Consider the following 24,703-nt stretch of genomic DNA (forward strand, 5'->3'; position numbering starts at 1 on the left):
GTCTTAGAGTAGCTTCAAGGCCTACACTTGAAAGAGCTACCGAGAAACCTGGGGAAGTGCGTAGCACGGGCGACCCATTGATTCCCTTGGCTTTGGCACCAAGTAACGAAATCACGTTACTTGGGCATAAGCCGGATGTTTCAAAAGTGTTTGTTGCTAATCGAGGTAACTTGTGGCGGTTACATCTTGTTTATTTCTGTAGTTCAAGTTCTTGACCTCCTTGGTTTACTTTGGACTAGTTTAGAGTAATGTTAGAGTAATGTTAGCCTCTTCCTAGGCCTGTACCAATCGCTTGATTTGGAGCGTGACCAGGTTGCACGAGACACAGCATGGACGACAAACCGAGCCCCTCTTACATGCTGCGCACGTTAATGTCGACAAAACTTTTCATTTTAGAACTCCTGTTAATAACAAAATGTTAGAGCTGTGCAAACAGCAAAATTCTGAATGCGAAGCAAGCTTGAACATTAAGGTTTGAGCGTGAATCAAACATTTTCTGAATGGCTGTCGAATATCTATTTAAAAATTTTCAAATGCTTCGAAGCGTGAAAAGACAAAAAGGTTGCCGATGATCGCAGATGATCTCGTCTTTCAATATCATAACCTTTCTTTCAAGATCATATGCTGGCTGGTGTGGCCGCTTAACTCCAGTTACGGTCGCCATGAAGCGCGACAGCGGCGACAATGGGCACAAACACAGCCGCAACACTCGAAATCACAACACGAAGAACCAAGACACGAAGTAGTACACTAGTAGGCATAGCATGGGCGTAGCGAGCAGCTGTTAGTAGACACTGGATGCGCCGGTGGCCAGAGCGCTTCCGCCGGGTGGTGACTAGTGCCACCTTGCCACTTCCCCCTCATTCTCTATCATCATCGTCATATTCTGCAGCAGTTTGCTCGATTTCAGTTTCTCCGAAACTCCTGTTCTGCAGTCGGTTGTGGCAAGCGATGCTTGAGCCTCCAAGCCGCCTAGATCGCGCGACTCTGGAGTCATGATAGCCCTCTCCGGAGTTGTCCGAGATAACCGGTGCACGGCTAGATCCCTCCGAATTAATGAGCATTTGACCTCATTGAAATATACACAGTTTTGCCGGGACCGCACCACGAGTCCGAGTTAACTGAATTTCCGAGTTAACGAGGTCCAGATAAACAAGCTTTTCCTGTATGCAGCTAGTATACAAACCGGATAGCAGCAGCATTAATGTAAGTCATGGGGGCGGGGAAGGGTCAAAGAAGTCCCGAATTTTCTGTCGTTCAGGCTGGGGAGGACAGCCCTTGCAAGTGTCCCTTTTGAAATTTAGCTTTAGCAGGTGATATAATTGAGCTAACAGTTAAGTATAGCACAATGAACTTTTTAAAACACTTTTTATCTGTTACTGCATACCTCTGTTAAATGCCCCTCAGCTGTGTGAACTACGGAAATTGCAAAAAGGTGAAAAAAAAGAGCGAATAGAACAACACAATCGCTCAAGCTTGCACCACGTGCTTATTTTTTTATATTCTATTTGAAAGCATGATTTAATGCTTATATAAATAAAGATACAACTCACATTAAATATACGAATTGGCCACCATGGCTTTATATGCGACACCCTTTGCAACTTTTCTGGATTTAAGTAACCGAGTTGCATACTAGGACGATAGTGTGTACACAGCTTGCTTTTGGTTTCGCTTAGGCTCGCGGGATGGTCGCATGGTTCAACTTCATTCTATTTAGTTTGCCAACATCTTTTACTAGCAAATATTGTACTTTGGAGAAGCATGGAGCAGCATTTCCCATTCAGAGCAGTTTGGAGCAATTGTAGCAGCACTTCCATCACTGAAGTATTTTTTTTTTTTGTCTCTAAGCAAATGTTCCCCCACTAGGAAGTCGGTAATTTTTTTGTAATGTCATTCTGACTGTCCAGATCCTTGGTGCTAGCACAATGCAGAACCTACACAAAAATGGGGAACCTACTTCGAGGTTTCTTTATATTTTGCCAGCACCTGTGTCTGAAGCTCTCCTACCAAATAATGAGCATCTTTATGAGCATTGCACAACATGCACCCTGTGATTGGTGCTTTTTGAAGAAGCAGGGAGTTTTAGTTTTTTCCATTTTTCTCAGAAAAGTCAATTTACAACTGTTCATTTTTGAGGCCTCAATATCACCGCGACTAGGGCCGGCACAACAATAATCCTTTTTGCAATAGAAACCTGTACGTGTATAGAATGCAAGTATGGGAGCAGAATTTGGAGCATAAGCCTTTTTTATTAAATACTCATCAAAATTGTAGCACAATTAAAACTGTTTTTGAAAATAGAAAGTTAATTTTGCTGTAAACTAACCAAGAAAAACAAAAAAAAAACTCTTGCATACTTTCAATCTCTATTCCTTAGTCTAGTTGTCATATCTAAAATATCACTTTTATAAAGCACTTTTTTTCCATGGTGGCCTTAAATAATAGGGGGCGAACTTAAGTTATCTCGGCAACAAAATGAGTTACATAAAAATTATTACATATTTGAAATCAGCAGAAAAAAACTGCAAATGCCTGCGCACTTTGATCAAGATCACTGAAGAAAAAAACAAAAAATGTCTAAGATGAGTCTGCCCACTTATTATGATGATGTGGCCATTGAAAAGCTAATGGCGCAGTGCATCTCCATTTTGGAACCAGCATTTTCTCAAGTCAACACATTTGCTACCATAACAGAGTCTGAAAGGCAGCTTTGCCGAAATGCCAGAGTGCAGTGGGATGAAGCATATTAAAAATATAGAGGACACACTGCCAACCGGACGTTGACTGCGTTTGCCTTCGGCAAATTCGAATACTGTCGAACCTCGCTATAACGAAACTGATGGAACGTGCCAAAAGTTATGTTTAAGCGGTAATTTTGTTGTGGCGAAATCTGCCCCAGAACGCAGTCACATTCGACTAGAAACGTCACAAACCTAATTTATTTGTGAAAGAAGTCTGTCAGCTTCGTCTGCAGTCTTCCTTTCAACATCAGCGCTGTGGCGCGATGATCGCCGAAGGTGATCTGCTGCATCGCGACGTCATCATCATGGACGCCGAAGAAATTGCGAATCACATCAAATGCGTCTATCACAGTCAAAGCAGGAGGCTGCGCCGAAGCCTCTCGAGTGCAACACTCATCGTCCGACGACGCGTCGCCATGGCAAACTTCAATAATTGCCTCGTCAGTTAGGTCCTCATGAGCAATAACGTTCGCGTCGATGGTCAAGAACTGATCCATGCTCACATCCTCTGGTATATTTCCGGTATCCCGAAGGGCTTCCCAGGCCGCAGTTGCTTCTCCGGAAGGTGGCTCCACTCTCTTAGTCAAGTTGAATTGACGAGTTGGCCGTTACTTCAGCGCCAGGCTTAAAGCCGGCGTGAGTGAAACAGTTTTCTATGTTACTTCACCGGGTCGCTGTCCATAATGCGGCAACAGTTTGTAGGGCCATGAACAAATCCACATTGGTCTGGCGCACTGTGTCAATATATAAGCACTTTTAGTGCTGCGAATTATGCCCTGAGCTAACGACTGAATAAAAGCCGTGCGGTTATGTGGGAAGAATCACACGTACACATTGCCCAGCTAAACGTTAACGTTATGAGCTGAGCAGTTATCAATTAGCAAGCACACCTTACGGTTTTGGCCCTTCATTTGACGGTTACACGCCTTTATCTAATCACAGAAGATGGCCCGTGTCATCCACGATTGTCTGTTCGCCACGTAGTTTACTGGCAAGATTCGGCAGCCTTTGAGGCATCGAGGCCTCAAGCTCTTGCGGATGACAAGTGGGCAGTGTTTATCAGAACCATCCATGTTACTGCAGAGAAGCAGTCTCACGTTTCTTGCTGCGTTTCCCTCCACCGAATGCATGGCCCTTTATATGCAGAGTCTTTTTCGGAAGCAGTTCATAAAAATGTCTTGTCTCGTCCGCATTATAAATGTCGGACGAGACAGTAGTCTTTTAGTATGTCCAGAAAAGCAGACGATGCCCAAGTCACTGCACCATTGGCGTCTGTTGCCGCAGACTTGCCGCACAACACTTTTCCTACCATGTCATGCTGGGCTTTGAAACATGTCAGCCAACCTGTGCTCGCAACAATGTCCTCAATGCCTAGAATACAAACAAAATTCAGTGCTTTTTGCTGTAATACACATCAGCTGATAGGCGTATCTTCTTGGCACGCATGTCAAGAAACCGAGTGTACAGTGCCTGTTGGAGATACCCATGTGCCGAAGATGTCTACTTCTTGCGCTTTGTGGATGCCCCTGCCGAAATAGCACTAGTGACCACGTCCTTCGCCTTCAAAATTGTGGATGTGGACAGCAGGCTGTTGGAGATGCCGAATTGTGCAGCAATGTCTCCTTTTTTTCTGCCGGTTGAAGCTTCGCTGATGATTCGCGCCTTTACCTCGAGAGTAAGAAACTTGCGCTTTGCTGCCATGATGGCGCAGAGTTCTACATACGTGAGCACACAAGCACGAATTAAGCGCAATGATCGGCTTGGCTGCTTAAGTAACAGATGATCACATGGCCTGGCATGGATACGTGTTGGCTGTGGCTCTGCCTTGCCAAAGCAGGACAGCGCCGCGTCGCAAGGCAACCAGCCGCATCGTAATCACCACCAATCAATGGCGCTCTCCATAACTTTGTTTACAGGCGGTGCAGCGTGCATTGGCCGCACATTTTCGGTGAAACAAAGTGTCATCAATGTTTGAAAAGTTGCACAGTTGGCGACGTGCTGACTTAACCATCGAACAAATTTTCAATCCAAGCGCCGCTGAGCGAAAGTATCGTTGAAGCGAACACAAGCCCGAAAAATTTTTCGTTGTAGCAAGAGCTCTGATGCATTGACTTCTATGGCAAGCCGACGGGGAATAAGAAATACTTCGTTGAGGCGGAAATTTTGTTAAAGCGGCGTTCGTTGCAGCGCCATTCGACTGCACCGCTAATAGTCAAAATTTCATTGTGAATCAAATACTAAACACTATTTGAAGAAATATTCGGAAGTTCGACTATTCACGCACACCTAAAAATTGCCCTTGAATGTGCTCCTAAGAAATGTGAAAAAATATACGATGAATTGTCGTTTTGTTTGATTTGCTGGCACCGATCTGAACTGGTTCATACTGGTGCATGGCAGACCAAACTAATAGTTAAAATAGTAATTTAGTTGAATAATTTTGAACCGGGTAGATAGAATAGCACATACCATATATTATAAAGAAAATTAGGCTATCTTCTCAAGGCCAAGGTAACATGCACAATATTTCAAGAATTGAAACAAGGTGTGTGCGAATGCCACCTTATTGGTTCGAAGCTGAGTGGAAGTAACATTGAAAAGTAGGAAAACTTCAGCAGAAGTAGGATGAAAATTATAAGAGCCAAATACATTACTTTAAAACTTGCTATGCTGATCACACATAAGTCTGCATAACAAGCTGTGTGAAATAATTGATCGAGGTGAAGGCAATTTGTAGATTAAATGGGTACCGACACAAAATCTCATGGCAGAGATGGCCTACGAAATCTATATTCCCGTGAGAATGTGTATATCATCTGCAAAATATCAAGAGCAACTGGATCTTGAAGGGCATTTTAAATTAATTTTGAATTTCGCATAAGCGATCGATTCCCTCATACAGTTGACAACCTCAAAGGTGACACTTGGCGACCCCCCCACTTCCTTGATGCGACCACACTTCAACAAGTTATGACAACATAATAGCTTCGATTTCTCTTTTATCACATTTCTACCAGCAGACTATTCCTCGGCAGCTGCTCGTGAGTTCATGGCCACGGCGCACGCATTGACAGTTTTGCGTTTGGAGACACTGCTGTCTCGTTTACTCTTGGAGAGCACTTCTAGACGCGGACTGCGGGAAATGCGTCCCAGTTCTGTGTGCTGAAGCAGTTGAACGTTGCATACGCGAAGTGGTGACAGTTTCACTCGGCAGCTTGTTGTTTTGGAGCACTCTCATGCCGAAACGAAGACTGGTAGGTAACAGAGAGCCTGTAATTACCCGTTTTATGCTACAGCAAACGATGCACTGCGTTACAACTAGCAGGCCTCCGGCAACAGACTGCAGCACAAAAACATGAGGCCAAAATTTTTCTCTCGGTACCCCTTTAAACCTGCACGTGTGAGTACGCGGCAAGCGAATTTCCTCCGGATAAGAGGTTTCAAGGCATAGCAGTTCCATGACATAAGAAACGACCTTGACAAAGGTGCTATATGCACTCAAATAACAAGCATCTGTTGGTCCACTAAGAATAATTAAACATTTCAAATTTAGGTTTATGTTTCAGTGAACTTGAATACACAATAATCGTTTGAATATTCAAAGCATTTAATTATTCGCCTATGCCTAAACGAATTTCCTCTGGAGCAGTTTGGCACATTAGGCGGAGGCCTCAGCTCAATGGCCACAGTAGTGCCATGGATCCTCATTACACATACAGCGGCGTAAAGAAATACTCTGGTTCAGGGCCGCCACTTTTCTTTCAATGAGGGAACGCCTCCACAGTAGTGCCATGAATCCTCATTGCACATACAGCGGCGTAAAGGAATACTCTGGCTCAGGGCCGCCACTTTTCTTTCAATGAGGGAACGCCTCCACAGTAGTGCCATGGATCGTCATTGCACATACAGCGGCGTAAAGGAATACTCTGGTTCAGGGCCGCCACTTTTCTTTCAATGAGGGAATTGTCTCCTCTATTTTAGCAACGCCAGCCAGATGCGCCCGATCCAGCCATTTACCACCCCCTCCACTAGCCCTTTTCCGCTCTCGCCTATCACCTAGCCTTATCGTGTGCTTTGCGGTCATGTGGGAGAGAACCGCTCACAAACCTCACCACAGTAACCATACAAAGTCATTTTTTGTTCAGTTGTTTACAGATCCGTGGGGCAGCGTCTTCCATTCCTCGTGCACGCAATACTGGTGGCTCTGTAAAAAAAAAAGGTGTTTTGAGATAGTGTGTTGCCTTTCGTGACGCTATGCGGGCAACCATTAAGGAAGCGCCACTGCAACGCTACTGCATGCGCTGCGCTGTGATGCGGAGGCGGCATTGCTTCGAGCCGCCAAAAGGAGCCCGAAGGAACAAGTCTGACAAATGTACGATATTGGAGTGGGAAACACATCTATTGCATCTCCAGGGCAAAGCACTCAGAAGCACATGTGATGCAAACAGTGCTACCCATCATGTAGCGTTACATCATAACCACTGCTTGAGGCAGCTCACGCTGAGAAGTGCCCATTTTCACCGGCACTGAAAGAAATAAAGGAGGCGTAGGTTGAGGCATGCCTTCGACTAGAGTTACCCCATTTGTGCCTATCATAGCTGCTCTTAAGGTTCTTGCCCAGGGTGCTTCTGAGACTTGCGCTACAAGAAAGCCTGAACTTTAGAAAATGTGCATGGCAAGGAACCTCTTTGGTGGCACTAATCACCGACGACCTCTACTAGTGGACTCACTAGAGTGGAGGCATACTATCACAGGGTGACGCCAGTGAAGAAGGTCGCGATCTTGCTGGTGGAGATGAAGCTCTATAGCGGGCAAACATGTGCCCGGATAACTAAGTCTTGACTGACTTGTGGGATTTACAATCCTAAACCCACCGTATGATTATAAGAGACGCCGTAGTGGAAGGCTACAGAAATTTCAACCACATAGGGCCCTTTAACGTGCACCCGAATCTGAGCACACAGGCGTACAGAATTTTAGCTTCCATTGAGAATGCAGCCGCCGCAGCTGGGATTCAATCCCACGACCTGCGGGTCAGCAGCCAAGTACCTTAGCCAATAGACCACCTGCGGCAAAGTCGACTAACCCCTGTATTCAGAAACGCTGCTTGACTTGAACTTTGCCACCGACTTCAATGCAGCACAAATGCGTTTCAAATGCACTGTCTTTAGGCGGTGCCAAGGCAGCGAAACGCATAGACGCATTTCAAATGCACAGCGTTGAAGGCGGTTTCAAGTCAAGTTCAAGTCGAGAAGTGTTTCTGAATACGGAGTAAGTCTCCTTATGTACAAACTATTCCCTCCACATAGCGATTATAGTGGCGATCAAAGTCAACAACCGTTGACAATCTGATCATTGGCAGAACGCATCACCCATTATATATAAGTGGTCAAACCTTCCAATGTTATCACTGATGCTGACGTAATGTCCCACATAAACTTGGCTATTCACGCACTGAGCATAGTCTTTCAACAGAACGCTTCTCATAATAATACATATATATTCACAATAATTTTGTGAGCTTATACATCTTAAAATTATAACATAATTATGAGAGATGACTTCCAATAAAGTTCTTACAGACCAACCAATGGCACAGCTAAGAGCACCGAAAGTTTCGACCCCCCTGGAATTTTTCTATGTGCACCTAAATCTAAGCATACATGTCTCTAGCAATAGGAATCTAGCGAAATGCAGCTACCATGGGCGGGAATCGATTCCGTGACCTTTGAGAAAGTCCTACACCACTGTGGTGGCGGATACTCAAACAATCTCAAAGCGTCCCAAACAATGCAGGGCGGCGTGCGGTGCTAACAGCTTTTCGGAGTGAAACACAAAGACATCCAGTAAAGAAGTAAGTGCACGTGGAAATTTCACCCTCACGAGTACACACAGCCCCCCAGCACCTACCAGCATGCGGTTTTCCTCGGCGCTCCAATGCAAAGGTGGGGTGAGGTACGGGTCCATCTCCTTGTTGGCTCGCTTGATCTTCTCATCTTCGTTCATGGGCGCCCGCATTCCATTGATGTCCCTGAAGTATGGGTGGTGGAACACCAGCGAGTGGTACCAGTTTTTGCGCACCTTCGGCTTTGCGGGTCGTGCAGATCGCTCGGAGAGCTTTGCCAAAAGTTCCATCCTCAGCTGCCTGGATTGGCCACACCAGGGAGAGCGTGAATGCAAATGAGAACACTAGTGCTTGGCACTGGCGTACGCACGAGCACTCTTCGAAAATCCCTATAAGATGTTTTCGAGCAAACTGAAGAAACTAGCTTAGACAACGATGTTATCAAGAACACCTCTGCAAAGCTGCCTACCTAGAGCTAGCCCCTGCTACTACAAATACTACCCCTACTACAATCAGGAACACCACTGTGAAACCGATACTTGCTACTTACAAAGAAGGGAGTGACGTTTTATTTTATTGGAGCATAATTTGGAGACGAAAAAGTACTGTTTTGGAGCAGCCGTAAGTGTTTTAGGGGCGAAAAATTTGTTGCGTGAAGCAGTTATTGGCGTTTTAGGATCAGCTACAAAATTTGTCATACGCCAATTGGCGTTCAAAGCATCTCGTAAAAATTATTTATTATGAAATATATTTCACAGACAACAAACGTAAATTTCAAGAAGCAAACATTTAAAAGTGACTGGTTGTCAAAAACAAATGAGCAGCAAAATGAGCTATATATTTAAGCTACCAGTACTTGTAGCAGAAATCAAAATCCGGCAAAGCTGAGCACCACATTTCAGAACTAACCACAGTCACACATGACTGTTGCCAAATGAGCAGATAGATAATTGGTACGAGATAAAAGCAATTCTGCTCATTTTCACATTTCACCACACTGGCCCACACGTCAAGCTAAGACAAAAAAAGCAATAAATTGACTCATATGGTTAACATGCCAGTTTTTGTCACATAAACGTGATCAGAGCCGATAATGCTGCACACTAATAGAATACTGGGATGATAGTGTACACATTCCTTTCAGTTTCTTTAGGACTTAGGAGGTGGTCAAACAGTAAAGGTTCATCATTCTTCATATCTCATTGCCATTTCAGAGCAGGTTTGGAGCAATTACTAACAAAAACCACTGTTTGGAGCAGCATTTCGCGTTTGGAGCAATTTGGAGCAATTTGGAGCAACACTTCCATCTCTTTAACTTACTACATACCTAATACAGCCCCTACAACTACTTTTTGCTCTTCTGTCTTGTCAACCAATGCTGAATTTACAGCAACACCAGCTCTGTCAAGCTACAATGATTAACCCTTTTTCTTCTAACTCCTTTTCCCACTCTAGCTAGTTTCCAAATCCGTACCTGTTCTCTTCTAGCCTTTCTGCCAACTCACATATGGCGTTGTCGAGCAACGCTTGGTAGGCACGGTTGAGTGACAGGAGGCTTCGGAGGTCAGTTGGCATCTCTGCAAGGCTCGACCCTGGGAAAACCAAGAAGTGATGCCAACGATGAGCACAACACAAAATTACTTGGACGAATGGCACTGCCTTTCAAGGTTATTATAGTCAGGTACAGCTCTACAAATGCCTCCTCAACCGATGAATTCCAATGCTAGACCGCATAGTGCAGAGTCCAAGTGGATGGCTTACAAGGCAGCATCACCAGAGGAATGGAATGTGTCTGCGTGACATTTTGCGAGACATGACGCCACGTCGAGTTGACAAGAGAAAGCTAAGAATATTCGGTGAAATACGTGTGCTATTGACCTCTTTTGAGCTCAAATGTAAGAACTTCAATGTGCCTCTGATGTAGCGTGCAACAAATGCTGGTTGATGTTTTCTTTCGAGCTGGCGACCTACTCAGAGTTTTTGGCCTTCTGTTTGACCGGCATCTTGTCTAGACGGCAAAGTATTTTGCGTCGTATTTGTCTCCAATGCCATCTTCCCAAAGCGGCCTATTTTGCTAGCTACCCGAGTACTGCACTATCCACTTAGCTGTTCGTTCAGCCATCTACGGTGATTACTGGAACACACCATCGTCAGTCTAGGGTGCGCACTATAGACTAACAAAATGTGCGCGCACTCTAGACTGACATGAGTGGAAAGACAGGGGGGCTCTTAATGTTGGAGGCGACGATTGAGAACACGAAAGGGATCATTTCTCGTGATTGAGACAAACCGCCGTCGCGACAGCAATCGGCTGCTTTCAACATTTGAGTGAGGCCTCTCCTGCCTTCTTAAGTAGTAGCAGACTACAGTGCTGTCAGAAAACGTAGCCTGTCCAAGATACCAGTCATTCGGCTGTTAACGCACTCAGTCGTCCATGATTGCGTCTGAGCCTGACAAGCAATAACACTACAATCAACATTAAAACATTCACATGGTAGTTGACAAGGGTAAATCTTTCTTCAAAAGGCTTCCAAGGCCTATAGAAGGTTTGCGCATCCGTCACAAAACTTGCTATGTTAGTGCACTGTACGGTAGTATGCATTGTTTGTGACGACTAGTTAATGTCATCGTTACATCAGTTGTAGGTTCTCTTGTTTTTCACACATAGAAGCCAATATCATAGAGGCTGCATCATTATCATATTGAAGCAGATTAGCCGCAATGCGATCATACTGCCTTCACCGTCATCCAAGACCCCATGATGGCAAACAAGAACATTATGAAGCTCTGTCCATGGCATCATGTGCAAGCTATCTGTAGTTGGACGAGGGAAAAGAAAAACTTGTGTACAGAGACCTAAACCCCAGCTGTTTGTATTGTCAAGCAATGCATATTGCAGCAATGGTGAGATTGTGGGTGCTTCAGGTTCAGATGGTAGTACTTTCCAGTAGCATAGCCAAGAAAGTGGTTCAACTCCTCCCCCCCCCCCCCCCCTGGCTACACAACAAAATAAGGTAACCCATCGCAAACCTTGAATTAGGGTTCTTATATTATGAACAACACTTTGATTTATTTACATGCATACATAACGGAGCTCTTTTTTTGATAGCTTGTCTATATCAACACCATTTCTTCTCTGTAACTGGTTCAACAGTGATGGTAGATGGTAATGACCCATTTGCTTCTCATAGTTTGTGCGACATCGTGCCACTTGCCACTCCTCTAAGTTTTGGGTGTTGTGTGCTACATTTGTTTTCAGGTTGGCTAAGTTTTGTAAGGCATTGTCTTGGTCTTTTGTGAATTGCTTATAATAACGATAAATCCTATATTCATATAGTGATTGAACTCGAACAAAACGCAATTTGGCAAACAATTCAGCTGTATGTGACAAATAGGGCACCTTGCAAGTTAGTCTAATATTTCGTTTTTGTAATAGAAATAATTTCATGATATTTGCATAAGTGGTTGTGCCCCACAAGGGAGGTATACATTTACTCTGCTTCCGTCCAGGTTTCCACAAGGTCGCTTTTTCCCAGTATCTTACTCTGGGGTGAAAGGTCTCGCGATTGTGATTGTGCTCCTGGAGAAGGCTGGTAGATTCTAACGTAAATGAACGCGAAGATGCTGATGCCAGCAGTGAAGCTCCAGCGACTCGCATCAGAATGCCCGAAACAGACAACCGACACAGTACAGCGTCAGTAAACTCGTGTTGCATGCGCTGGCAGTTCTCGTCCGAGTTCACGCATTCTGAGAAATTGATTATGGTGCACTATGCTCTGAAGAAGACAAGAATATATTCCTTCTCGAGATTTTGTGTGGTACGAGGCTGCTTCTGTTCCCGCCGGTGTAAGTGCTGCAAACATGAATGCACGTGTCCTAGTTAGAACAGTGGCATATGTGCTGCACGGTGAAATGTTCTGTACAGTTCTGAATCTGTTGGCCTAAAGGGAAGTGACGACTGCACGCTTGCAAACAACAGAAGACGCCTTGCCACAACGCTATCGTTTCAGGTGGCACAGTGACGAAAGACACGATAAAAAAAATAAGTAAAACGAGAACATCGCACGTTTTTGCGCGTATTGAAGTTTTCTAGCGCAAACAACCCAGCGAGGAAGACATTTCCATGTGTGTAGCTATATAGTCTCATGATTCATACAAGGTACATTTTCGTTTGAGACCAACTGACCATTTCTCAATAACGATTACTTTGCCCTGGCAGGCTGCATAATAAAGCCACTACTTTTTTTTTGCATAATACAACCTCTACGATAGGAAATCCTCAACACTATCGAAAGTCACAGTGCAGCTGTAATGTGAACCAAGGTTGCCAGAAAATCTGCCTAATAAATAACGCGTGCGAAATCGTGCTGCTAACGTGCCGCATAATTTACAATAAAAAAACTTATTGTATATTGCAAGCATGCTTGATGCGTGCAGTAAAGTAAAAAAAATGTTGACTAAAACCTATCACTGCGCCAAGGCTGCTTGACATTAGAGCTTAACATAAAAATGATTCTCATATACATCTCACAAACATCGACAGTTAGAAATTATCTGCTCAGCAAAGTAAGTAAAAACTGGATATATTTATGAATGTACAAAAACATGCGTATACCTCTCATTCTTCGTTGTAAGCAGAGCCATCCTTGACTTGCGAAACGCACTTCACCATGACGAGGACAATGCCGTTTACGTTTAACAGAATAACAATTAACAATGTCTTCTCCGATTAGGCGGATCGTCGCAATTATACGTTTTTGAAGACTTGTCCATTCAACGATGTGACGAAAGGCCGTTGCTCCAAACGGTCACTCTACCTATCGTATACACTCGCCGCTGTGGTCTAATGGCTAAGGTACTCGGCCGCTAACCTGGGGGTCGTTAGATCGAATCCCAGCTGCTGCGGCTGCATTTTCGTTGGAGGCGAAAGAAAATGCTGTAAGCCCATGTGCTCAGATTTGGGTGCACGTTGAAGAACCCCAGGTGGTCAAAATTTCCGGAGCCCTCCACTTCGACGCCTCTCTTAATCATATAGTGATTTTCGGGCGTTAAACCCCACATATCAATCACTCGATTACCTGTCGTTCACTGTATTTTACTGTGGTTACTTTACTTTTACTTACTCTCTTCAACACATGGAGAGTCTCACGACCTTGATATGCATGTACACTATCTCCTGAAACTACCGCTGATAGTCACGTCACAGAGGAAAGCTGATGCTTGTGTGTCCCACTATGGAAGCAAAAGGCAGGCGGCGACTGTGCAGAAGAATGTTGCATGCTGCATCACAGCTAGGAGCTTGCTGTTCGCCTTGAAAAGGCGACATCAAAGGCGCGGAAGCGCCATTTTGGAGGCTTCCTCGCCCCTGCGAAGCTGATAGGCGGCCATGTTGAGCACTGCAATGGAGCTAGGACCAACGCCTCTTAGAAAAACTATGCCTGGATCGTCGCTCTCTTTTCAATTGAAGCTACCTGCCAGCACAAAATCTCCGAGGCCATGCCTCCTGCCACGCCCTCCTGCCACGCGTTGGGACCGTCCGTTACGTAGGACCGCTCGCCTCCATACAGCTCAGTCACGTGACATTACCGTACCGCTCTATCACGTGACATCACATCTGCTTGGAGGCAACAGTGAGAGCATTGCTGTGTTCGCAGTGGGCGGCCGCAACAGGCGTTCACCTTCGAACCGGAGGGGAGGGTAAAATCCGAGGGTAGGGCGGTACGTTCGCTACTCACATTTTAGGTATAACTTTTCTAGGAGGCGTTGCTGGGACGAAGAGGAGCCATCTTGGCCTCCCCCCCCCCCCCCCCTGAGACGAAGAAGAAAGGCCGCCTTGTTGGCGTGAACCGGGAACGAATGGGCGCCACGAGTAGGAGGCCCCACAGAAAGTTGCTGCACCCAACATGGAGCAAACTGCTCTAACTGCACGCGTACAAGTTCATCCTCTCGCGCAATCGAGGCGATGAACTTGTACGGGCGCAGGACGCCTGCGTCGTTACAGGCCAGCAGGAGTTTCAGGCCGGTGTGGCCAACGCCTTAAGCAGCAAGGCATTCTGCCGCTCTGTCTTGCGGGCGTCTTCCCCGACAGCATCCAAGTGTGATGCAGGTTTAAGGTTGATTCAATTGTTGCTCGGTAAAAAAGCCTCAGAGCTAAGAAATGACGAAGCCGTTTAAAGTAAGAAAAGAATAAGTAGAAACATTAAGCATAATTAAGAAGGAAAAAAGATAAAGTTGCAATGTACCCACACCGAGTCTAAGCTGACAAACTAAGGCATGCCCTATAAGTTGTCCAGCTATAATATTTGTAAAGATCAGCAGTCACCGGTGGTGTGATGGTGGCGGTGGCTTGAGGCGGCAGATGCTGGCGATGTCTTAGCAGCTGGAGTCAAGCGCTGACCAGTACGACCACGCTTGGCGAAAGACCAGGTAGCCATTGCCCTCGCAAGAACTGCGGCTGCTTACCGACGCTGGCTCATTCCGCGAAGGTGATCACCACCCGGAAGGTTCCGCCCTCCACGGGCGGTTCAGGACCGGAGTCGAGACATGGATTGCTGGGACGGGACCTTGAACAGTCATGGCCGGAAATCTGGAAGGCCGCGTACCTCAGAGTACACCGTGGGCAGCTGGAGCGTCCTTGCCTTGCCTGACTTCACGCGTTTTGGACCGGAACCAGACACCGCAGTCGCGGTGACGGGTTCCCCAGGATCTTCCCTCCAGCCTGCTCGATCTCGTTCTGCCCTCGACTCGTCTTCGACATTCCTGTTCTTCTCTCTCGTGACTTGGCCGCGCAACCTTTCGCGCAAACTTTTTTTTTTCCTTTTAGCGAGCCGCAGTTTCATGTGCGACGTTTTGCGCTGACGTCATGAATTTCCGCCACTCAATCAAGAAGCACCACTGCCGTCGTCTCCGAGGCCATTTTACATAAAACCACAGTGCCACCACACTTGAAAGACACCACCACGTCACTATACTACACCATACACCACACCACGTATGCATCGAAAATGAACTTCCAATCAGCCCAAGGGATCGGCGGATCCTCGGGCGTGGAGAGAAAAAATGGTGGAGGTATGCGAGACGCCATCGCAACCGGAAAAACTACACCAAACGAAAAAAAGAAAAGAAACCAAACACGAAATGAGAAACGCCAACGCCAAAAAAAAGTATGCAGTGTTCACAAATAGACGCGGAGCCGCTCGATGACGAAAAGGTATAGGAAGTGCGCCGTCGCTATGAAGAACAAAAGAGCGATGGCGGGAAAAAAACAATTTTAAATGTCACATTCTTGGCCGATCCTCCAAAGTGGGTACATGCGCAATATATTGTAGAAAAACAAGCATACGCCAAAGTAGCGTCGCAAGAGAATGGAATCTTCGAGGCAGACCAGAAAAAGAAACTACGAAAGAAATCGTAATTCATTTAGTCTTTGAGATGAAACAGTCGTAGGTGGCTGCCCCGGGCAGAGTCGGCGTGTTGCAGCGCTTCGCTCTTCTTGTTCGTCGGTGTCGCGACCACTTCAACCCCGACACAACAGGCATATCTTACGCTGTTCCTAAAGGAAATGTGCTCGGTTACGGAGTTCGAATTGGACACAGCGCGCGCTCAGTGTTCCAAGCCTTTTTGTTCATTGCATACGCGAAAATGCCGAATAAACATAGCCGCATCAGCCAGGGGCCGCAAGGAGCAAGGGGGGCGCGAGCCCCCCTCCCCCCTGAGGAAAGTTGGGGGGGGGGGGCTGAGCCCCCCCCCCACACTTTCAGCAGTAGTAACTCATGGCTGCACGCTGGGGAAACCAACAAGTAATGCAAAGTTTTCCGTCACAACAGTAATAACTCAATTATGTTCTGACGGGAGCAAAATGTTACGAGGCACTGTTAAAATAGGGAAATTTTGCCTGGCAACATTTCCGCAGTGATTATTTTCCTTGTAGGTTCTTTGCGGTGCGGGTCGCCTAAGCGACGTTTTCACGGCTTGTGCTATAGTATTGCAGAGCAGGTAAGCGCTGAATGGGGGCCCTATAATTTTGCATCACTTGTTCAAGTTTTTATTCTGCTGTGACTTGTTGATGCAATTATGGATTGGAACGAGCAAATTTTTATGGACCTGTCAAATCATTTGCAGCTTCTGGAAAATAATTTTCTTTGAAAAGGGTTTATCATCCTTGCTGCTATGTCGAAGCTGTTGCGAGCCGTTGAGTGTGACGAATCGTTTTTGATGTTTAGGTTTTTCCGCACTGAAATGCAAAAAACTGTTTCTGAGTCTAATAAACCTGATCAGCATTGCTTATGATAACTTAGAAGTTGGAGCTATAGTGGCAGTAAAACGGGAAAGAGTAAAACATGGCTTTACACAGGTAATTTAATATTACAGAGGTATTGAATTGAATGAGGGTTTGCCAAACGTATGCCATTTAACGTGCATATATGTATCTTCGTTGACACTTGGTACATCTCCATCTCGACGACTAACATCCATGATAAATGTATTGAACAAGCTATTGTGGTGTCCGTAGAAGTTTACCGCCAAAGCATAATGAGAGAGAGAGAGAGGCGTGATAGCAAGGTGAGTGTCGCGTATTGAATGCAGCAATTGGGCTAAGGGCGCCATTTCTTGGCCTCGGTCTTTAAAGTTTGATTGAACTTCGTGGTGCCTAAGAAAGCCTGTCGTGTCACCTCTGTGTATGAAAATTCATATCAAAACAAGAACGTGTCAATGAAGTTTTCTTTCTTGATATATATATAGCTGTGTGTGTGTGTGTGGAATGAAGATTGTTTCTTGATTATATATATATATATATATATATATATATATATATATATATATATATATACATACACACACACACACACACACACATACATACATACATATATATACATACATACATATATATATATATATATATATATATATATATATATATATATATATATATATCGGTCTGTGTATGAAGTTTTCTTTCTTGATATCTCTCTCTCTCTCTCTGTGAGTAGGTGGGGTACGCTGACAAGTCAGGTAGGTTTGCCCCCCCCCAACTCGCGAAAGAGTTAGTACGCCACAGGGTATAAAACGCTTCTGTCATGGATCTGCTTACACAATACACATTGACCAACTTTTGATGAAGCACTGGCCAAAATATACAAGTCTACTTATTTGAACCCTTCAATTTAGCATTGACTCACGCAGAATGCAGCTAAGTACCGGTAAAGGTGAGACACCATTTCCGCCTTTTTTTTTTCTCAACGAGCCAGCTTCGCAGTTCTCAGCAGAGTTTTTTTTTTTTTTAAGAAATTGAACATTGGGCGAGTTGATACAAAGTATTCAGAGATTTGAATAGTGCGAAGGCCACAGACGAATACATGACACCGCGCACTTGACATCAGCGCTCACAGCGTCCAAGCAAAAGCTTCTCTCCAAGTCGATGAGAAAGCGCGGACAAACATGGTATCATTATGAAAGGTAGGACACAGTTTAATAAAAGCTTTCACTCACCAATGAGCGACTCCTCTTCGGCAGGGCCAAGAGGGCGGCCCGGCGAAGTGGCGACGTCATCTTCTTCCAAGTACTCTTGTTCCATGTCGGATTCATTTAGGTGTTCAGTGTGAAAGTCGTCACCGTCAGATGCGAAGTGTTCTGCAATGCAAAAAGGACGTAACCCGTCCGGCAAGTCATCGGCGACTGTCCGCCTACTATCACTTGCCATGGCCTACTATCACTTGCCATCCTAATCCGGACAAATGATTCGTGAACGCACGCTGCACACGCTCGCACCAGAAAACCGCTCTCTGGAGCGGGAGATTCATACAAAACATAGTGTGGCACTACTTTGACGATCATATATTGCCGCTAAGAAGCGCTCGTTGTAGAAAGGGTGCAGAAAACACAACTTGGGGACATAGAGCAACCACCAAACAATCTGAACTACGCATGAGAATATTATATTAGAACAGAAGGCAGCAGAAAGGGGGTGGTATTGGGGCATTCATTCATAAACGTACAGACTGGCAAAGGGTCAAGCAGGAGTGCAAGGAACATTTATGGCTAAAAGAGAAAGCGGCAGGGCAAATGACCCTCCTGGGTTTTGTATACTTGTGGATAGGGGCAAAAGCCAGAGAGGAAAATCAACAAATGGTGCAGTTCATAGAAAATGACATTGGCGAACTAGGAGAAGAGTGCGAGGTAATTATATTAGGAGATATGAATGTGCACATAGAAGATATGGATGGATATACTGACGCAACAGGCAGAGTGCTAATGGATATGTGTGAAAGGCATGATTTAACCATTTGCAACAGCACCGCAAAATGCGAGGGGCAGATAAAGTGGGAGGTGGGAAGGCTGCAGTCAACGATAGATTACGCAATAATGTCACATATGATGTATGATCGGCTAAGGGTGATCAACATAGATGAATATGCGTCCAGAAGCTTAGGTAGAGATCACAAACGATTCAAGCTGAGTTTTCGAAGAGAAATGAAATCGGAAAGGTGGCATTACGAGCAACCACACGGTAATATTTATTCAGAAAGGCAAATAGAAATAGCAACTAAAATACTGAGAAAATAATCATCGAGGATACTAGAACAGAGTGGACGTACACAAATCTAACTCTATTGTTTGAGATAGAGCTTGCTAAGGAACGAGCCAAATCAACCGGCAAAAGCAGACTGCAACAGCTGGTGAGATGAGGAAGTCAAGAGAGCCATATATAGTAAGACGTCAAGAAGCCTCTATGGAACACAGGTATGCTAAAGAAAGGGGTGAACCGGAAGATGATGTCAAAAGAAGATGGAATAGCTTTTTGAGCTGCAGAAGGGAAGCGTACGATTTGAGCAGTCACAAGATTTGAAGAAAGGGGGCCCAATGAATGGCGGAAGTAAACAAAAAGGACAGAAAGGCAGCTGCAAAGTTTTGGAACCATCCCAATTCTCTGAGCAATAAGACAAGCATGAAACAGAGGTTTATAACTACAGTTCAAGGGGCCAGACTAGAAGGGGATGAGGCAATGAAATTTATAAAAACAATGATGACAGAAAAATTTAAACTCCAAGAAAACGCTGCAAGCACCGTACCAGATGAGGATGGACCAATTAGCTCAGTGGCTCCACTGGGACGAGAGTGGGAAAGGGAAGAGAAAACGGTTTTTAATAGCACATCAACAGGCTTTGACGGCATCCAAATCATGCTAATAAACAAACTAAGACCAAACTCTAAACAAACATTAAGAGACACAGCGAGCAAAGCAATAATGGATGGTGAAGCTCCCAATATGTGGAAACTAAGCAAGATAAGCATGATCTATAAAGGAAAGGGGGACAAAGCCGATATAAACAACTACCATGCTATAGCAGTGACCTCAGTAGTTTACGGGCTGGTGATGCAGAGAGTAAAGGAATAACTACAGACGTGGGTGGAGAATGAGGGGGTGCTGGGAGAACTACAAAATGGCTTACGTAAACGAAGGAGGTTGGTGTACAATCCGTTTTCATTGATGCAGTGTATTGAAATAGCAGAAAAGGAACACAGGCCCCTGTGGCTGGCATTTCTAGATATCAAGGGAGCTTATAATAGTGTGATTCAAGAAGACTTGTGGAGAATAATGGACACGCTAGACATGGAAGATGGAATAACTACTCTTCTAAAGGATATCTATAAAGGTAGCAAGGTAGTTATCCAATGGGAAAAACAGGTATCTGAACCTATAGAGATACAACGCGGGCTTCGACAGGGATGTTCCTTGTCACCTTTGTTATTAATGACGTATTTACAGGGACTAGAAGCCAAATTAGAGGGGAGTCGACTCGGCTTCAGCTTCTCTTTTGCCAAGCAAGGAAAACAGAATGAACAGTCATTGCCAGCCCTGATGTATGCAGATGACATAGTATTAATCGCCAACAACAATGAAGACCTGCAGGGATTGATAGACATCTTTAGTAATGAGGGAGATAGGTTAAATTTGAAGTTCCGCAGGGAAAAATCGGCAATCATGATTTTCAATGATAATTTAATAATGATGGTGCACGCGTGTGTGTAAGCTGACAAGTGGGGTAGGTCTGCCCCCCCCCCCCCTCACGAAAGAGTTGGTACGCCACTGCGTATAAAACGCTTCTGTCATGGATCTGCGTACACAATACACAATGATCAACGTTTGATGAAGCACTGGCCAAAATATACGAGTCTATTTATTTGAATCGTTGAATTTAGCGTTGACTGACGCCGAATGCAGCTAAGCGCCGGTGAAGGTGCGACGCCACTCCCGCCTTTCTTTTTCTCAACGAGCCAGCTTCGCAGTCTCAGCAGCGTTTCTTTTTTTTTAAAGAAATTGAACATTGGGCGAGTTGATACGAAGTATTCAGAGATTTGAATAGTGCGAACGCCAGAGACGAGTACATGACACCGCGCACTTGACATAAACGCTGACAGCGTCCGAGCAAAGGCTTCTCTCCAAGCCGATGAGAAAGCGCGGACAAATATGATATTATTACGAAAGGTAGGACACAGTTTAATAAAATCTTTTACGCACCAATGAGCGACTCCTCTTCGGCAGGGCCTGGAGGGCGGACCAGCGGAGTGGCGACGTCTTCCTCTTCCGAGTACGTTTGTTTCCCGTCGGAGTCGTCATCTTCAGACGTGAAGTGTTCGGCAATGCAAAGAGGACGTAACACCTCTGGCAAATCATTGGTGACTGTCCGCCTACTACCACTTGCCATGGCGTCTTTGCATACAGTTTACGGTCCGGTACAAATCGCTGTCCAAGCACCACGCCAATCCTAATCCGGACAAACGTTTCGCGAACGCACGCTGCGCGCCAGAATTCACACGAGAACCGCTCTCTGGAACGCGAGAGTGATTCAAAACATAGCGCAGCACCACTACTTATACGACTATTTCATATCGCCGCTAGAGTGCGCTCGTTGTAGGAAGTGTGTATCGCTACATTTTAACAAAACTTGAAATTCAGCCAGATGGCGCATTGCTATCAGGAAATTTTGAGCGCAAACTAATGCTTCCACATGACGTTCACAAGCATCTGTCCTGTCTCTCTCGTTCTTGTTAACGTCTTGTTTGGCGCTCACAACTTTCCCAATCGCCACAATTATTCAAGAAAAAAAAATGGCAGCATATCCACGGAGTGAATGATGGAGAGTGGGGCGAAGCATTCGTCCGTCCATGCGTCCGTCTGTGTGACCGTCCATGCGTCTGTTTGTGCGCCCGTCCCTGCGTTTTTTCATGCATTCGCCCCTGCGTCCGTTCATGCGTCCATCCATGCATCTGTTTGTGTGTCCGTTCGTTCATCTATTCAACACTCCAAGTCCCACCATCTCGCATCTTTTTATCATATATTCCCCATATAGAAGCACCGCCATCCAGCGGACATTCCAAGGACTAAACGAGAGGTGGCACACGCACACTTTCTTACGGCCTGCGCTTTGGGTCCACTTCCCACCTTTAACCACCTCGAGTTCATGGTATATTCTAGTTCACTGTATTCATGGCACTGCGACCAAACGCTCGCTAAACCTTTCGAAAACCAAGGAGGTTACGCCCAGCGAGTATAACGTAGCAACCTTTCCCTGTCAGATAGGGCTCAATTTACATGCCAATGGCTGCTAATGAGAAATGAGAGACAGGAGAATTCGGCTTTTACTTTCTTACGGCTTGCACTTCGTATCTACTCATTTTTAACCACCTTGAGTTCACTCATGGTATATACAAGTTCATTGTATTCATGGCACTGCGGCTCAACGCTCGCTAAACCTTTCTAAAGCTAAGGAGGTTACACCCAGCGAGTATAATGTAGCATCCCTTTCTTGTCCGATAGTGCTCAATGTACATGCCAATGGCTGCTAATGGGGATCGCCGCGTGCGCGTTGACTAAAAGCCGAATGCTCATGTCTCTCATTCTCCATTAGCAGCCATTGGCATGTACATTGAGCACTATTTTTTATTGTTAAACAACGCACAGAAGAAATCTCTCACTGGCACCACCTTGGAGGTCAAGTGTTATACCTATTTCGGGTATGTGCCACTGGTGGTTACATACGAGGGACGCCCAAGCCCCGCCATAAGGAGCTTCGCCTTTAAAAACTGAAGTGGCATCGGAGGGCACAAGCAGTTCAACGCAATAGAAAGACAAAATTGGTGCTCGATTGCTCGCGAATCGTGCTGCTTTCTCGTCCTTGAAGCCACATTAATAATGAAACTGGAGCTGAGCACTCATACTCCATTGATTAGGTACATAATCATAGATCAAGCTCAGTGTGGATTCCGATGTCACGTAATAAAGATGACCTGGAGTGCCACATGCGTCACAACATGCTGCAGAACCCAATTCCATGCCTTCGTGCTGTCATGCTCGTTTAATACGAACGTTTGTAGATTGGACTACAGAAACAACATTAAAGACCGAGAATTATTTCATTCTTCCATTCATTAGTAACGCACTTCGTTATGCATTCTCCTTTTCCCTGGGAGCAGGTCACGTGAGTTTGTAGCATGAATTAACATAAATTGCTGTTTCTATTTTACCACAGTCACCGAACGGTGTACTCTATAAACACATCACCTGCATTAAACTTCGTGTCAGCACAATGTATACAATGCTCAATTACATCGCAAAAAAAAAAAACGTGTTTCATGCAAAGAATTTCCTAATGCTTCGTTAGATATTCAACCGTTAAAAATAAAATAGCACCACCATGAATGGGATTAACTCCGTGACCGAATTCCAGTGCAAAAAGCGCTTGAATAACTGCACCTTGCAGGTATGCAATATACATTGCATGAGGTTTTAGATGTGTGGTGACTTCATTAGTTCAGGTTACATTGTTTTTGTAGAAATAGCTTTTTAGTCACGTTTACTATGCTTTTTAATGTTAATATTTAACCTCATCAGTCATTTAGTGATGGTCATTTTATTTCCACATCCTTAAATGAGAGTTATGAATAGTTAATGTCCAAGCATTTTTTAAAGATATACGACTGGTTTTTATCAAAGGACCAACCCTAGAACGAGTTCCGGGGAGGGGGGAGATAGTAACAGTCTTATAATTCGAACAATAAAATTTTCGGCTTTACAAGCCGGAACGTCAATACGACAACAAAGCACGCCATCGTGGCAGGTTTTAAATATTCGGAACAATAGGTCGGCAGAATAAATGGAGCCCACATAGACTCACTCAGTAAATGTGTTTTTATCTCAGGACTCGATATACGGCCCATCCTATAGCCGGAATTTCGGTCACATATAAAAATATTTTTCTCTGCAAAACATTTTCGCAATAGACTGCTTTCAATAGAGTAAATCAGCGCGACATTTTTCGAATACACCTGAGATAGTGGAATGACCGATCGAACTTTACGTGAATACCTATAACTTTTCGTCTCCACTGTCTCTTTCAAGTCCGTGTTCTTCCTTTCTTGACATTCAACTTGACAGTAATTTAACAAATCCGCATCATATTGGTTCTATAGAAGAAAATAGCTTGTGGTATACGCATCTTATATAAAACTTGGCCGTGCACTTACGCCCCATCTCATTGTTTTGTATCAATCATTTCACCGTTAACTCTCATCTTACTTATCTTACTTACCTTATTGCCACGTGGTTGCGACGGCAAAGAATATGGTATTTGGGTTGCTCAAGACGACACTTTTTATTTCGTGAACATGTGCCTAGAAAAGTACAAAGTGCTAGAAATTCACGCTTTACGCAGAGCATTGGTCGTCGGTAATATGGTTTGCGCGCAGGTACGTCACCATATACACCCGTGGCATCGAACATCATCCGTAGGTGTCTCAAGCTTATCAGAAGATTCCAAAATAATCTAGAATTTTCGCAGACTGCGAAGCGTGCTTTGCGCAAGGCAATTGATTAATATGAGGTGTTTAACGTTTCAAAACCACCATATGATTATGAGAGATGCCGAAGTGGAGGACTCCAGAAATTATGACAACCTGGGGTTCTTTAACATGCATCTAAATCTGAACACATGGGCCTACAGCATTTTCGCCTTTATCGAAAGTGCAGCCGCCACAGGCGAGATTCTATCGCGCGACCTGCGGGTCAGCAGCCGAGTACCTTAGCTACTGAACCACAATGGCGGTGTCTTTG

The 24,703-nt window shown here is 44.9% G+C and overlaps 1 protein-coding gene across 2 annotated transcripts in view; it reads right to left on the reverse strand.

Annotated features, from left to right (window-relative positions):
• Positions 1-21,452, reverse strand: part of LOC119182063 (snRNA-activating protein complex subunit 4) — a 79,556-nt gene extending 58,104 nt beyond the window's left edge. Inside the window, exons 1-4 of one of the 2 annotated variants that reach the window (XM_075869455.1) lie at positions 21,113-21,452; positions 18,082-18,222; positions 10,064-10,181; positions 8,655-8,889 (exon numbers count right to left, since the gene is read on the reverse strand). In XM_075869455.1, coding sequence (XP_075725570.1) covers positions 8,655-8,889; positions 10,064-10,181; positions 18,082-18,222; positions 21,113-21,299 — 681 coding nt within the window. In that variant the 5' untranslated portion in view covers positions 21,300-21,452. The remainder of the gene's footprint in view (positions 1-8,654; positions 8,890-10,063; positions 10,182-18,081; positions 18,223-21,112) is intronic. The other variant, XM_075869456.1, reaches the window with a different exon arrangement.
• Positions 21,453-24,703: the final 3,251 nt, after the last annotated feature.

This window comes from Rhipicephalus microplus, chromosome 7, assembly GCF_043290135.1.
Source record: "Rhipicephalus microplus isolate Deutch F79 chromosome 7, USDA_Rmic, whole genome shotgun sequence".
Lineage (NCBI taxonomy): Eukaryota > Metazoa > Arthropoda > Arachnida > Ixodida > Ixodidae > Rhipicephalus > Rhipicephalus microplus.